The sequence below is a fragment of the Erpetoichthys calabaricus genome, chromosome 6, assembly GCF_900747795.2.
Source record: "Erpetoichthys calabaricus chromosome 6, fErpCal1.3, whole genome shotgun sequence".
NCBI classification, from domain to species: Eukaryota; Metazoa; Chordata; class Cladistia; order Polypteriformes; family Polypteridae; genus Erpetoichthys; species Erpetoichthys calabaricus.
In genome coordinates this window covers 161,555,540-161,573,235 of record NC_041399.2, presented here as the reverse complement: position 1 = coordinate 161,573,235, position 17,696 = coordinate 161,555,540, and the positions used below count along the sequence as shown (strand labels likewise).

The window sequence follows — 17,696 nt, the reverse complement described above, 5'->3', positions numbered from 1 at the left end:
GCCGATTCCTGTTGCTTCCTGCCTCCTTCTGCAACCTCCGTTCTCTCTCCTCTCTTTTCTTTTACTTCTTCTCCCCCTTAACCGGCTCGCGCTTCTCTATATATGCGGGGAGGACATGGCAGCTGCAGCCCATCAGCCACAGGAACAATCATGGATGTGGGCAGTTTCCCACCTGTGCACTTAGGTGAGAAACGCAGACACCGCAGATCGCCCTGCGGCTCGCTACTGCTACCACGCCCCCTCGCTAAGCCGCGAGCTATACCCACAGCCTGGCTCGTGGCTCGTTACGCGAGCCAATGCTCGTATTTAGATCTGAATTTTTCGCTCATACTTTCCTCGTATTTTGAATTTCTCGTATACAGAGGTGATCGTATCTCAAGGTTCCACTGTACATATATATATATATATATATATATATATATATATATATATATATATATATATATACTGTATATATATATGTATATATATATACTGTGCATATACATGTGTGTGTACATATGTGTATATATGTATACTGTATGTACTATATATATATATATATATATATATATATATATTGTCACAGATGACTGCGGTCATTACCTGGCCGGGATGCCTGGAGGGACCGGAAAGAGACATTAATATCTTCCGGGGCACAAGGGGGCCGCCGCCCTGGATAAAAAGAGGACCACGGGAAAGGGAAAAAGAGGATTTGACCCATTGGGAACCGTGGCCACCGCCAGGGGGCGCTTTAAGCCTCAGGAGACCCGGATGTGATTACTTACGCCACACTTGGCAAGATGGCGGAGGGATTGGCCAGGGACGCCCGGAGTGCTTCTGGTTCAAAGGGCAGCATTTCCGCCACACCAGGAAGTGCTGGCGGATGGACGTCATCAGCCACCTGGAGCACATCCAGGCAGGAATAAAAGGGGCCGCCCCCTTACAGTCAGAGAGCCAGAGTTGGGAGTGGGAGTAGGACGAAGCTCCCTGGAGGAGGAGGAGGAGGAGGATAGAGGCGGCAAAGGACTGAGATATTGGGGTGATTATTGCTTTGTGCTTTGTGGGTAGTAGTGGAATTGTTTATTTAATGTTTAATAAACGTGTGTGTTTTATAAAGAAGTGGTTTCTGACTGGTGGTGTCCGGGGCAACTATCACAATATGAATATACTGTATATGTGTGTATATAATATACATTGTGTATACAATAATTGCATTTATATGTATGTTAGTGCATTTTTTTGTGATAACATTTGCTTTATGGTCTGTCCTAGCATGTGGAGAATACAGGCTTTAGTAAGAAATACCTTAGTAATTAAGAAAAATTATTTTAACTATGGGCTTATTTTAAAAAAGCTAGCTGGAACACAAAGAAAGAGCTGGTAGTGTAGTTCCTACTGTTGCCCTATTAAAATATATGCCAGCCATTAATTTTACAAATCATTTAAATCCCTTTTGAGAGTTGCTGAATAAATATGCATAATTTAAAGCTGCATTTTTAGGACTTGTGGATAAATAACGTTGCACTGAATTCATAAAGAAGTGCCCCAGCATATTCTCATATTTATTCTTGCTGTTTTTTTTTTGTTTCATGTGAACCCTTAATTACTGTACTGTTCTCATCATTAAAACAGCATTTAAAACAGCATTTGCCTATAAAGATAAGCCAAAACTGTTTAAAAGTTCAATTTAAACAGTTTTGGCTTATCTTTATAGAGTTATGCAGTATTTGAAACACAGATTCTAAACATAAGTCAGGATTTGTATGGCCTGACCATTCTAACACACGAGAGTGGAATTATGGAAGGTGTTACTGTATCTACTATATGTTATGGCTACACTAAACCACTGAGAGTGGGCTGCAGTAGTCGTAGGTTTTCATTGTGACAAACCCCTGGTGTTTCTAAGGAGTTGTGCAAAATATTTCTGTGGGAAACTTAAACTTATTATTAAAATATTTAAAACAACACTCAGCTTTTTCTTCCAATTTTTATATCATATGTGCAATATGACTGCTTATCTGAAAAAATACTGAGTCTTGAAGTATATGAAATTTTCTTTGAGTCCTGCCCTCCTCTCAACCATTTTTGGTTAATGGCCCATGGCCACGGTCCTCTCATGTCTCATTTGGGTGAATGGTTTTGTCAGACACAGTTCTTGCACTCTCAGCTCTTATCCATTTTTACGTTTTCCTCAGTTTAAGTTCCCAATAAAAGTCTTATTGAAGAATTTTATCCCGAAGGGTTATCAACAGAAGAAATGAGTACATAGGTAATCCTAGCACCAAGAAACGATGAAGTCAAATGAATTAATGCGAAAATTGTCAATCGGTTACAGGGCAAATTGGTTAAATGTGTATCAATAGATTATGCTGAAAAAAGTTGGTGCTGATGGTGTGGAAAATGAAAACATCAACTTACAATATCCTGTAGAATATCTACAACCGTTAACACCGTCCAGTCTTCCACCGGCTGAATTAGTGTTGAAAGAAGGATATATCATAATGTTATTGCGTAATTTATATATGAGTGATGGGCTATGCAATTGGACAAGATTAGTTGTATTGAAAATTGGTCGAACAATTCTAACCTGTAAAATTTTAGCAGGCAACAAGAAAGGTAATGTAGTACATATTCCGCTGATAACATTAGACACCAAAGAAGATCTTGATACGCCATTCATATTAAACGTTTACAGTTTCCCGTTAGAATAGCTTTTGCTATGACATTTAACAAATCACAGAGACAAACATACAAAAAATTCGGTTTATTTATTAGAGAGAAAGAAACAATATTCACTCACAGGCAGTTATACGTTGCATTGCCATGATGTAAGTCCAAACATGGAATCAAAATTCAATGTGATATTGAAGAAAAGTTAATTCCAAATATTGTTTTTACTGAAGTTTTACAGTAAAAGTGTAAGTTTAAAAAGTATTTGTGTGTTAATTTCAAAGCCAAACAGAACGAAAATGTATAACGCAATGAATACCTCTAACGGAACATGAAACATAATTTTCTTTCAATCTATTAGGTTTTTACTATTTTTTACTATGGTTAATTACTTGCTGTAATGTAAAATAGTTAGTTCTATTATGCATATGTAACAATTCCCATGAAAATAACAATCTGTTTAAATGTACATCTGCTTCCCCATACACTAGCGGCAGAGCCTGCCCAGGGGTTGGCGAGCGAAGCGAGCATGGGGGAGAGCCCCCTAGTATAATCTATATATATAAAATTCTTTTCGTGTTTGAAACGGAAATTACGTATGAAACGGAAATTCCGTATGACCACGCAATATGGAAATTACGTTTGACCACAGAACATATTATAATACTGGAACTAATCACTTCGTTTGTGGATGCCATTTTTATATCATCTTTACGAATTGTTATTATTTGTGTGAGAGTTATTTTACTGATATTGAAAAGAAGTAAACACAAACACGCTGATCTATTCCATAGAAATACGCCCCATGTCGCCCCCTCCCAGCCCTCCTCTCTGGACTACAGTGCTGAGCTGTCTGCCGCCAGGCGCATTCTGACAGAGAAATTTTATTTATTCGTCCACGTGACTGTTGCGGAAACTGCCACATTGTAACTTTTTTTTTGTTGGCAGTACATCTTTCTACTTTTTAACTGCGCCGAGCTGTAAACAATGTGAAGACGAGACTGCCTTCAGCGGCCAGGGGTCGTGAGAACAAAGTGGACACTGGCAGGTGCGGAATGTCGGGCTGCTCTGCTGGGTCGAGAGCTTCGCAGTTTCGGGCAGCGTCCTCTCTTCTCGCATTGTTTGTGACACTTCAAGTGTCCCGTCGGCTCCTGGGAGAGTGGAAATCTTTGCGAATGAGTGTAATCGGCACCATCGAAGCAGGACTCTGTTTGTAAATTGCCCTGCACGACTACTTACTGTCCCTTAAGGTGAGTTCGGGTCACTAAAACCCTGCAACATTCAAGGTTGCTTTTGTGATGAATTATTGTAAGAAGTAAATCACAGGCACATAGTGCAAGGTTGCCAGGCAGAAATTTGGACGATCACATAGAAAATGTAATTTCTATACCACAGCGGTTGTGTAGCGCCTTTCACAAGGGATCTACTACCGAGTGATGATCCAAATACATTTTAGCTGCTGTTAGTACTACTTACCTGTTGTGTTATAGTGCCTTTAAAATGTAGTTTACCTGAAACCACTCCAGTGGTGCTCAATGTATCTTTACTTCTTAAATGTTTTTGTTTTACTGTTTAATAACTTATAGACTACATTTTATGTTTTCCCTTGCACTCAGTGAGCGAAGCCACTGGGTAATCAGCTAGTAATATAATAATATATTATCCTGAGCAGTAAGTAATTGTAAGGCTATCCCAAAGATCTGATGCCAACTCAGACAGACCAGGCACCAGCATCCCATTGTTTGATTGTTTTTTTACTGACCTGAAAGGTGTGTGCATGTTTCATCAGTCATTAGTAAAAGTGGGACAGATATGAATAGTTAGGTAGGTTAATGTTTACATTAGAGAAGTCTGCACACATCTAAGAAAATTCTTAGAAAACCTCCTCTGGGCAAGCATATAAAGTATATGATAATCCACCTCTTTTTTATTAAATGTAGTGCTTAATTGCACTTACAATTTCCTGGTTTTTAATTTAATGATATGATAACTTCATTTCAGACTTGTTAAAGAAAGGACATGACAACATGGCACAATGTTCTGGAAACATTTCTATAATGTAACATGTTATGGTGACACAGCAGTAACATAGAGTCATTTAAAAATCGATGTTTGCAATAATCAGATGTTTCATGTTATACTGTATATATATATATATATATGTATACTGTATGCTGTATATAGTAAGAGAAAGACAAGACCACAGTAAAGATTTGGGGTACCACCTTGGTAACCCTTGTGACAGGCGGCTGGGTCTCATGCCTGGCTGGGACACCCTTCTAATTATGTTCCGGGGGAGCAACCATGGGCTTCTCAGTACCTCCCCCGGGACGCTTGGTGGCAGCCTACCTGGCTGATGACGGTGCCTCAGTTTCCCACAGGGCTCCATGGGAGATGGAGTTCTCCACAGCCCTGTTGGGATCTGGTGTGGCCGCTAGGGTGTGCTGCATGGGTCCCGGAGCCGGCCTGGATGACTCTACAGCCCCGCCCAGAAGTGCAATCAGAAACAGGTGATCAAGCACCTGGAGCACTTCCAGGTGGGCTATAAAAAGGGCCAGCAACCACCACTCAGGAGCCAGAGTCGGGAGGTGGAGGAAGAGAAGCTAGACAGGAGGAGTGGTGGTGTGAATTGTGCTTGGTTTTGGAATGTGTTGTGGCTGGAGGGGGGGGGGGGTTTGGGGGGGGGGTTCAAGGAAGACGTACCCTCCAGCTGAAGAAAAATAAAGTCTTGTTGTGTTTTTACATGTGCCTCAGTGTGAGTCTGTGCCGGGTCGGGCACAATATAGTGCCATTTATCACACCCTATATAACTGAATGGCTGCAAAACAAAACTACACAGAAAAATGACAAGACACGTTTATACAGATGCAAGTATATAACAGAACTGATTCAGCGAGGCTGATCTTCTGGTTTTGAGTCCTTCTGGCAGGAAGAGGTGGGTCCAGGTGGATAGAGACCATAAGTGATGTCAGTGGTGTTACAGTTGTCAATCTTCCAGCCTGCAGAAGTAGGAAGTGAAAAGGCAGCACCCACCCCTGGAGCATCAGGGAATTACAGACACCAAAACTTTTAAGCTGTCCTTTGTGCATCCGCATGTGACAATATATAACTATATATATAGAGAGTGAGGTGCAAATGAAGGAGAGGAGAACCAAATAAAGAAAAGGTGGGGTACCAACCAAGCAAACCCATTATTTACTGCCAGGGTCCAAAACAAACAACAATAATGAAATAATAGAAATCAGGTGTAATTGATACCTCTTTAGCCTCTGCGGCTTCTGTAAAATTAGAGAAGTAGGCATCAGACAGGACAACACCAACAGAAACACCCTATAAAGTGACAATGCATTCCATATGAAGGTCAATAAGGAGGTGATGGAGTTGAAAGTTCAGTTATGAGTATGTTGAGCCTCAGAAGTATATTTTACAAAGTAAGGCTTAGTCCCCTTACTTTATGGGAACATTAGGGACCCTGAGAAGCTTAGTAGTATTGTTCTACTGAGCAGTCATCAGATGTTATATCTCAGCTATGAAACCATATCAATGGGTTTGGAGTTCCCCTTTAGATAATTTGCTCTTTATTTGGGGTAATGTCTGCACCTTTAACTCATAACTAAAAAATCGCTCTCATGAGAATACAGCAAGAATATAACATGCACAATTCTCCTCCTCAAGGAAAGTTTTCCCCAATACAAAAGAGTTAGTGAATGTGAGCACTTGTAGGAAGGTATTATGTGGGGGTATGTTGGAGGGCTTAGTGTTTCATTAGTGAACAGGTCATCTCAAATAAGTTCTGCTGCCTAACTACCTCTGACTACTCAGATATTAGTGAAGCTAGCCAAGTTACACACCACACATCACATCAGAAACACTTCATTCTCATATCTTCTTGCCTCCTAACAGTTCTAGTTATGCTGTCTGTGAAACAGAAAGGCTTTGAGCTGTCCAGTGGTAGCTCTATCTGGGATACACACTTGTCGGCACCCTCCTGTTATAAAGCCGGACATCAATAACACCTTCTAGACTGTCTATCACCAATGTAGCAACCAGAGATCCTCCCTTGGACCATCTAGTGAATAACAAAATGTAGTTAGTGGCATTCAATGGTACATCTTTTAACTTGCCAAATTTGAAAGGGCAAAAGAGAACAAGGTAAGGTGATAGTGATTTTTTTTTAATAAATTGGAAATTAAAAAATGAAGAGATATTGAAATATACTGCGGTATGAAAATATCCCACCAGACCCACAGTGGGAAGAAGTGTGTAGATCAAATAAATAGTTAGCAGGAGACTATATTCAGCATTTGAATAGTTTCTCCTGTGAAATTCTTTTAACCTTGTAGTATGGGTGCAGTGTGTTCACTGGAAGGAGAATGTTGCCTTTAAGTAGACTTCTGTGTCACTCACATGTACCCCTTTGTGTGTTTCTTCTGTTTGGTTTACTTCTTTTAGAGCAGAAGTTTTGAGGAGATGACACTTTTTTTTTGAGAGCATTGCATTCCGAAGTTGTGTAGCTGGAAAGCACAACATTTGAATATTTTATTTGCTCTTGTTCATTGACATTTGTTTCCTGTTTGCTCTAAGGTTTCCGTCCTTGAACATGATATGAAAGGAAACAATTAGTTTTGTATAGTTATTAAAGTTTGCAGTTATTCATTAATTTTATATTTGTCTTCTCTCAATTATGCAATTAGCATTTTTTTTAATGAAACTTCATAGTTCTGTGTGCAGTAGCGTAAAGTGACTAGAAGAAGATGTGATATTCTATACACTGTCACACACGTGTGCATGGGAGGCAGTCAAGGGGCTTAACTAAGGGTAAAACATTGACTCAGGGGGTGACAAAGTGTACTAACACCTCTTCTCCCGCCCCTGAAGATCACGGGAAGGAAAGACCACTTAAAACCAAACCGGGTTCTACTTCCGCCTGTGGATCACGCCCGTCCAACTGACCTCACTTCCCTCTAATCCCATTGGACCTTCCTCTTCCTGCCCCTATGTATAAAGCCAACCACTTGCCTGCCGCAGTCAGTCACATCTTGGACTCAATCTTTCGAGGCTACTCTCTAGCCCTAACATTCTTTTGAACATCGGCTTGTCAATATATGGGGCGGAACACCAAACCTTTTTTTTGTCTCTCTTGTGCATTTTCCACAACACTTTCTTACAAAAGTGCAAAAAAAAAAAATCCATGTTTGGTTTCCTCTTTCAGATTTTACTGAATGGATTGTCAAAGCTTGCGTTAGCCAGCCAAGGTTAAGTTAGTCAGTAAATGCGAGACCACTTTAAGTGGGGAAAAACAGAAAAACCAACAGGCTTACGTCTGCCTTTTTCCTAATATATTATGAATAATTTTCAATGCCTCTTTACATTAGATATAAAGTTGGTAAATAACAAAATAAGAAACAGAGAAGAAAGCTGTGCAAACCGGTTTGCTACAAAGGGAAATCATTTTTTTGTCAGCATTTTTCCATAAGCAGGAAGAACTCAGGGGCTGACAACATGCGTCTAAATCAATCGAGGAGGGCCCACTCACCCACCTCTCCCGGTATTTGGCCTTTCGGCAAATGCACTCTTGCTAATTAGTCTTTTAGTCTGCTTCCATTTACTGGTTAGAAACGTAAAATTTCTGCCAGCATTGGCTTACATTCTTTCTCTTATTAAACGTTCTGTGTTGAATGCTAACTCTCCCAGACATAGTCATGTTATATAATGAGGAACTAAAGGGCCATCTTCCAGAAAATGAAGAAAGATAATGAACAGGCTGTTCCCTGCTTGAACTTTGCAAATGGCAATGTGCATAATGGCAGTGACAACCTTTCTTCCAGCTCTTTTTTAGTATGTTCTTATACTCATTACTTCCAATATTACAAGTACAATGAGACATATTCAGGTTACAGCTTTGTCTTTTAGGTTTTATCAGTTCACACTGCCATTTCAGGAATTTTGAATGGAGACAAATGCTGAAAACCAGCAGGCACTGTGGCCCTTCAAGAACAAGACTGAGAACCCCTCCCTTAATGACATTGTCTGAAAAGTAAAATCGATAATGTTATAAATGTCTAATGAGACACAAAATTAAATAACTTATTTTATTACCAACTGATAGGGGTGGGGATTGGTTGCAACACGAACGTGCAAACATGAAACACTCCAGCACCCTTGACACACCTGACATGACAACAATCACGAGTTCAAATACAATTATTTTTTACTCTTTCTCGGACCTTTACAGGCCCTTCTAGAATCATTGTGCACAGCACAACGAAACAATATGAATAAATGTCTTGATCCTTTTCCATCCTACTCCAAGCCAGTGTTGTCCTCTGCCTGCCAACTCCGTGAGGTGAGACAGAGTGACTCCTTTTAACTAGGAACCAGGGGTACTTCCAGTGTTAGGGCATGGTCCATTAGAAGCACGTCCAGGTGATGTGGAAGTCTCACAAAGTAAGGTTCACAGATCTCTGTGGCACCCCCATGGAAACCCAACAGGCCCATCCTGCTGGGCTGCAGATGCCAGCATGCACTGCAGGTTTCTGTACTACTGCCATAGATTAGGGATGCTGTCATCTTAAGTCTCGGGGGTGCAAATTGTTCATATATTTTAATTCCCCCTGTCCCTCTGGCATAATGCCTTCCTGGCTGGGCAAGGTTCCTCAGCTGACCCCTTTGGGGACATCAGCATCTCTGCTGCACCTTCTTCCAGCTCATGGTTGAGGCAGAGAGCATCCTGCTTTTGTTCCTGTCCCAGTATTGGTTTGGCTTCTGGTCCGGATAAGGAACCTTGAACCATCCAGGCCGGGTTCCCAGCCCATCCTTTACAGTCCTAATGTTCAAATGTACAGTACATACTGTGATGAGATCCTCTTCCAGGTGAGTACAGAGCCTTTTATTGGTGTATTTAATAAAACACGCTGTGCTACAAATGATTGCCTATTGCTCCCCACTGCCTTGGTTAAGGGGACGCTTCCTAACACCAAGAAAATTGCTTTCATCCTGTCCATAACTCCCTTTTCTCACTTATACTTGTCACACTAACAACTTTTTTTACTATATGTCACACGTCTCGACAACTTTAGGGCACTTTGCAACTCTTTTTAAGCTTTGCCTCTGTCATGAGGAAGTGGCCCACTTAAAGCAAGGACAAAAGTCAGACCTTTACCACACAACTCAATAATACAAATAATTAAAACAAACAAATAACATGTAGGGTGGCACGGTGGTGCAGTGGGTAGCACTGCTGCCTCACAGTTGGGAGATCTGGGGACCTGGGTTCGCTTCCCGGGTCCTCCCTGCGTGGAGTTTGCATGTTCTCCCCGTGTCTGCGTGGGTTTCCTCCGGGCACTCCGGTTTCCTCCCACAGTCCAAAGACATGCAGGTTAGGTGGATTGGCGATTCTAAATTGGCCCTAGTGTGTGCTTGGTGTGTGGGTGTGTTTGTGTGTGTCCTGTGGTGGGTTGGCACCCTGCCCAGGATTGGTTCCCTGCCTTGTGCCCTGTGTTGGCTGGGATTGGCTCCAGCAGACCCCTGTGACCCTGTGTTCGGATTCAGCGGGTTGGAAAATGGATGGATGGATGGAAATAACCAAGACGTGAACTGCACCCAACAAACGGGATACGCGTCTGACATCTGACCTAGTCCCAACCCACGTCCCGCCGCTAGGTGTCGTTGATCCTACCATCCTCGTGCGACTTACGGCTGTGTGAAACGTCACATTGTGCAAAAAAAAATATTTGAGGTTAAGGTAGTTTGTGGTATAAATGTGAGGTTTTACTTTGAGAAAGAACTGTTCACCTATGGAAAAACACGATAGATTGTTGGATCCTGAAAAAGCAGTACACTTCTGAAGGATGAAGTTAATTGAAATAACTGACTTAAATTTCCGTGTTTATACCGTATCTGAAATGTCCCATTGAAGGCGCCCTGTAAAATTGGATGTATAATCTAATCTTGTAAAAGCGAGTTTAATAATGCGTACAACAGTACAATGTAAAGAATCCAGAATAGTGTGCATCAGTCGTTATTTATGTGGCAGATACAAAACGTAGTCTCCTCTCGTATGCGTCTGCAATGCATTGATTTGTAGATGTCACACAAATGAACCCGAACGACAGCAGCAACAGCAGCAGCTGCTGCCTTGGTGACGATGACTGAAATTTTGACAAGATCGGTGAAAGGCAGCTGCAGAGGGTGGCTGTGCACTCCGCGACTGCGGTGCTTCTCCCGGGGTGTCACGGAGAGGACTGACGAATTTCAACCGCGATATCGCGCCCCGTGAGAGCGCAGAGCTGGCAGCTCAAACAGACGAGTGCTGTTCTCGGTGTGACGGTTTCATCAGCAGAGATGACGAGACTGGGTGCTTAGCGGCTCGCCTGTTGGGTTTCGGCACGGGCTGGACGCAAATATGAAGAGAACAGAATGGGAAATTGGCATGAACCGTAGGGGAGGAGTAGTTTTGCTTAGAACGATTCAAAAGCAAGCCGGATTTTAACGTAATTTGACAGAGAGATGAGATGAGCGGCGTGGGTGATACTCGATTGTAGCTTGCTTTGAGATGAATTCTTCCTAAGCCGTCTATTATTTGTCACTGTCTACCTTTTGTAAGGTGTGTCGCTTTTATCACAGGGCTATTGCAGCATTTAATAGCGAATACTGACGGAGTAAATCATTGTCTTGAAAAGCCCCAGGAGGTATTTCGGGGTGGCGCAAAAGCTTCCGTTACATTTCGCCTCTGTTTAACAATTCACTCTTGAGATTTGGCGTCAGTTCACGTATCGAACCTTGATTTTGAGTCTAACCGTTAAATCATTTACAGTGCATTATACCTTGTAAATGCAACGCTTGAAAAAATTGACAGGTGGATGTATTTGTATATTTGCAATTCAATTTACTTGCATTTTTATATATTCAGTTGGCAGAGTGAGGTAATGCAGAAACTGAAAAAAGCGACTGAATCTGTATGAACTACTGGGAAAGTGTACCGAATTTAATTCTGCAAATGTATACGAACTGAAAGAAATTATTCAACATTTTTCCACCGATTAAAGGGGTTATTTCAACGAATACTTAGGCCAGCGTACATTCAAGACTACAATCGTACTGCTTATGATAGCATCTTTTTCTTACTCTGCCTGTACTGCAGGAATATCTCTTAACTGTTGTTAGCAAACGCAGTGTTGCATGCAAACGCCGGGCTTTCTGAGGTTGCTTGAGTGAGTGAAGCCGTGGGTTTATTTTCCAAACGCGTTTTCGGCCACGCTGCCCTTCCGTCCTCATATAGTTTGGCCCTGTGAGCTTGCCGTGGATATGGGAGAAGGTATGTCGAAGCGACTCAAGTTGCTGTCAGGTTCGGATTCGGAAATGGAGGAGCGGGCTTTCATCAACCCGCACCCTGACTGGGACCAGGGTGCCTTCACTTCAGGCTCTGCAGACGCAGACAGTGCTGGTCCCGAGCACTTTGATGCAAGCGGAAATGTAAGTCAAGTCTTTTATTTGAAGTGCTATATCAACTGTCTTATTCACTTTAACTGTACGTTGAGACAGCTATTTAAGGTATTTGAAAGAGAGATGTGCGGTGTGGATTATACTAGATTGTGGCTTGCTTTGAGACGAATTTTTCCTTACGCCGTCTTTTATTTATCACTGCCTACCTTTTATTTCATTTTTGTGAAGCATAACACATATTTTCAGGTGGTTGTCAAATGAATTCTGAAAGAACACTGCATTTGCAGAATCCGAAAGTGTCACAATAGTAGCCCCTGTTGTAGATTAGTGAAATTTAGCCTTTAGCACACGATTGATTTAGTTAATTTAATGCAAATAGGTAAAAATTACTGCAGGCTATATTTTAATAGTACTAAACCTCATTCCTTCCATTTAAATACTGAACGTAAAACCCATGTCGAGTTTATCGGCATGCTTACATACCCGTCGCTTCCATTCTCTGTCTTGCTTCGTGATTGGTGGACATTATCATCCTCCACGCCCATTTTTTCTAGCGCCTTCTCGCTGATCTATCTAATGCCGGAGGTTTCAGATTTTTAGGACAAGGCCCCAAAATGTTGTAACATCTGGCCAGTCCCCCCTGTCTAATATAAACTCACTGCTGCACTGTTAGGCATGAGCCCAAATCTTGATTTCTGCTAACAATAATCCTTACAGCATTATTTTGGACAATAGCAGACCTATCATTTAAAGCAAATGCTTAACACTGACAGACTATTAAGCAAAAGAAGATAAGTGGAGATATAACAGAAAAGGCTCAGTTCTTTTAATCTTTCCTCTTAACTTATCTCCTGTGGCCCTGGAATCAGCCTAGCTGCCCTTCTCTAGACATTTTCTAGTGTTGCTATGTTCTTTTTGTATCCTGGAGACTAAAACTGCAAATAGTACTCCAGATAAGGCATCACTAGTACATTATAAAGCTTGAGAATAACCTCCTTGGACTTACTCTACACATCAAGCTATATAACCTAACATTCTGTTAGCCTTCTTAATGGCTTCTAAACATGGTCTGGCAGTTGATAGTGTTGAGTAGATATTTTCAGACCTTTTATTGTGTATTCAAACCTAACATTTTTACCTCCTACATGTAATACTTTACATTTACTTGCATTAAATTTCATCTGCCTCAAATCTACCCAAGTCCTTCTGTAATGATTCAACAGATTGTAGTTTATCTGCCAATCCACCTAGCCTGGTGTCATCTGCAAACTTAACCAGCTTGTTACTTAATATTCTTTTTCAAATTATTTATATATATACATATATATTACAAATTGCAGCAGCCCTAGCATTGATCCCTAAGGGACACCATTCTTTACCTTAGCCAGTTCTGATTGGAGTTTAGGGGAATCCATTCTTTCTTGCAATAGATGCATCCCAGTACTTAACAGATGGTAATGTGTTCTTTTCTTCAAATGCTGTTCTTTTTTTTTTCTCCAAACAAACCTTTTGTGGTTGTGGCCAAAGAGTTTGATTTTAACCTCATCTGTCCATAGCCCCTGCTTCTCTTGTCTTATGCAGATGTTCTTTTACATACTTAAGTTGTGGTTTCCTTCTGAATATTATTTTGTGTAAGTAATGCAGCACAGTAGAGCAGTGCACTACCACTCCTTTCTCAGCTAAACCTGCTTACACGTCTCTTGTAGTCATATGTCATCCTGCACAGTATATGAGCTGTCCTATCTGGTCTGTTTTCTTGGTCTTTCAGTTCTTGTCTGGACCTCCACTGGTTCCCTTAACTTATATTTCTTAATGACATTTCAGTCTGTGGAAATTGCTAGTTGGAAGCCATTTCATATCTTTTTAGAGTCTTCCCTTTCTTCATAGGTGTTATTTAATTTAATTTTCAGATGTTCAGTCAGTTACTTACAAGAGCCCTTGGTTGTTGAGTGTTATACAGTATTTGAAGAGTGAAATAATTTATAAGCCTCTGGAACTGATATCAGTTGGCAAGTCCTAAGGACAGTTCTTGAGTGGACTAAAACCTGACAAGCTAAACCAGACCAGATTAATGACTCAACAAGTTCTGAAGTCTTGCAGCTGAAAGGGTGCCCAGACATTTACAAGCACCATATTTACTGTTTTATTTATCATTTCATCAGATACACCATAACTTTGCATTAACAGTTTCATAAAAATGTCATTGTTTCAGTTTGTTTGCTGTCAAAGTTGTATTTACTGTTTTTATTTCAAATGTCAACAAAAGATGTAGTTTGCCAAGGGGTGATCAAACTTTTGCATATAACTAAATAAATTACTTCATAGCGTGGAGACACTCTGCTTGGTCCTGTTCATATCTAGTATACTTAGTTAACTCCACACTAATCAATGCTTTTTTAACATAGTGTATAGGATGATTGGATGACATAACTTTCTCAAACACTCAGTCCAATTCTTGATCACAGGGGGCTGGAGTCTGACCTGGAAGTATTGTATTTCAGACTAAAACCAACACTGGACTTCACAGCAGAGCTCAGTCACACACACATGGGAACAGTTTAGAAATAATTTTCCAAATAATTTAAATTGGGCAATAGGAGGAAGGACCTTACAGGCACAGGGAGAAGTGGCAAATTCTACACGGACAGCTAGTATGTATGGGAGTTAAATTTGGTATACTGGATCTATGAGACCGCCGCACTAACCACTACTTCACAGTGATGCCATAAGTAAATGATTCGTAAATTGAGCCATTAATGCAAAGAGACAAGAATGTATATTAATATAATAATCAAGTTTAATGCTATTTTAATATACTTACTATTACATTTTTAAGTTACTTCTAGCTCATTACCTCCAGGTAGCTGATGTTAAACTGTAAGGTAGTTGTACAGTTAATAACAGGTGCCATGTACTTAAATATGTGAGTACACATCATGGCTATATCTGTGTTTCTTTTAAATAGATAGAACTTAAAGAAGTTGAAAAATTTTTCTTTGCAACATAAAATATGGTATACCTTCATGGAGCAGGTTTAAGCAAATCCACAGTTGAAAAGATGCAAAGCCATTTTGGCAAAGGGTTATCATGATCTAAAAACCATAATTTATTTATCTTTATCAAACAATTGTAATGATTAACTTACCAAAAAGCTTGTGGTAATATATTTTCTATTTATATATTTCTATATATGCAGCACAATTATATTTATAAAAATGAAGTTTCAGCTTTCCACAATTAATTCAGTAATGTCTCCACTATCCTTAAAAAAGGGTGTTACCTCCTGTGTTAGAAATTTAATGGCTATTTTGCCATTGCTTCCTAAAAAAGTATAGGTAGAATTTCCAAAATAATATTTAATTTTATTAAGTATAGTATGTGGTCAGAAGAGATATGCATGATGTCTTGCTTTACAATATTATTTCCCATTCATCTTTTGTACCAGAATTTTGTTTTTACTGTTAAGACAAGTCAAGTTGGGGAGCATGCACTGGTACAGTGCATTGCCGCACCCACTACACAATGAAACAACTTGGGATCCCAGTTGGCAACCCCCCAGGCAGACACGCGGTCCAGTCCCACCCTCCGGAAATGACCCTCTATCTGCTGCAGCCAGGTGTTATGTGGGCGACCCTTTGGCCCACATAACAACAGCAACTCAGTTGCTCCAGCAACTCGGGTCCCCAACAATGAGGATCTTATGAGCAGGATCACCTTCGGGGAAACATGCCACATGGCCGTAGTGCCGTAACTGATGCTCCCTCACAATGCAGGTAATGTGGCTCATTCGGGACTCCATGAGCAACCGCTCATTCAACACAAAGTCAAGCCAACGGTACCCAAGGATTTTCCGGAGATACACAGTACCAAAGGAGTCCAGTCTTTGTCTCAGGTCACTGGATAGCGTCCATGTCTCGCAACCATATAGCAAGACAGGAAGCAGCAGGACTCTAAATAAAGACTTGGACCTTCGTCCTTTTGTATAGATATTGGGAGCGCCACACCCCCCCTTTCCTGTGACCTCATGATCCCCCCATGCTCTCCCAATCGTCTACTGACTTCACAGGAAGAGTCACCAGAGACATGAATTTCACTGCCAAGGTAAGTAAACCTCTAGGTTGACACTTTCTCCACAAGCAGACACATTGCTGATGGCTGTGCCCAAGAGGTCATTAAAGGCCTGGATCTTGGTTTTTATCCAGGACATTCGCAAACCCAGACACTCAGACTCCTCACTCAGTCTCTCGAGCACCCCGATCAGAGCCTCAATCGACTCTGCAAGGATCACAGCATCGTCAGCAAAGTCAGGATCCGTGAATCTTTCTTCACCAACAGATGCCCCACAGCCGCTGGACCCCACGACCTTGCCCAACACCCAGTCCATACAAGCATTAAACAGAGTAGGAGCAAGAACACATCCCTGATGAACCCCAGAATCAACTGGGGAAAACACAAGAGGTTCTGCCTCCACTCTGCACAGCATTCACAGTACCAGTGTACAGGCCGGTCATGATATCCAGCAACCTTGAGGGGATCCTGCGAACCCTCGGAATGTCCTACAGGGCAGCTCAATCAACTGAGTTGAACGCTTTGCAAAAATCGACAAAGGCTGCAAAGAAACTGCCAATATTCGTGTTTGCGCTCCATGAGTACTCTCAGTGCCAGGATGTGGTCAATGGCAGACTTCTTAGGCGTAAAACCAGACTGTTCTGGACGCTGGTAGGTGAGCAAGTGATCACGGATCCTATTGAGGACGACCCTAGCAAGGATCTTACCTGGCACCGAGAGCAGTGTGTATGTATAAATAGTTTCATGAAAACTAAATATTTAAGGAGCAGTGCAAAATCTGAATAATTACTATTTATCACACTTCTCATTTGATTTCAGTGAAGCTATCTTGATTTTTCTTTCTGCATCGTGCTGTTGATTATGGATGTACTGGTATGCTAGGTTTTAAGGTACTGTTGCATTCTATTTTAAGTACATTTTATTTAAAAACATTGACGTTTACATTTAAGCAAACAAATGCGTTTTTTATTTAATGCAAATTGCTTCACTGCAAACATTAGCTTATAGAATATACCAAATTATAAGGTGCTTTTTTCCGTTTAAATGAAGCATGCAATTTTCTTCTTTATTTAAACAAATGCTTTACTGCATAAGGATAATTTAATAAGGATAATTTTAATCAGCTAAAGTATAAACAACAATAATAGTAATATATACTGTTCATAAAAATTAAAGGAAGACTTTTTAATCAGAGTAAGCTTTGGTGAATTTTGCCAATCAATACTAGGGGAGTACATACCTTGAAAAGAGAGGATCCAATATCAAAAGTGTTTTTGAATTTATGGATATGCAGTATTATGCACTCACTGGCCACTTTATTAGGTACAACGGTTTGTTAACACAAATATATAATCGGCCAATCACATGGCAGCAACTCATTGCATTTAGACACATAGACATTGTCAAGATAACCTGCTGAAGTTCAAACTGAGCATCAGAATGGGGAAGAAAAGTAATTTAGTTGACTGTGAATGTGGCATTGTTGGTTGTGACAAATGGGATGGTCTGAATACTTCAGAAACAGCTGATCT

At 40.8% G+C, this 17,696-nt stretch overlaps 1 protein-coding gene across 2 annotated transcripts in view; it reads left to right on the top strand.

The window, feature by feature from the left end:
- The first annotated feature begins 10,825 nt into the window (after window positions 1-10,825).
- lancl2 (LanC lantibiotic synthetase component C-like 2 (bacterial)) overlaps window positions 10,826-17,696 on the top strand; it is a 410,926-nt gene continuing 404,055 nt past the window's right edge. For both annotated transcript variants that reach the window (XR_007935304.1, XM_028804061.2), the window contains exon 1: window positions 10,826-12,126. Coding sequence is in view for 1 of the 2 variants with exons in the window: in XM_028804061.2 (XP_028659894.1) it covers window positions 11,959-12,126 (168 nt within the window). In the remaining variant the exon portion in view is untranslated. The remainder of the gene's footprint in view (window positions 12,127-17,696) is intronic.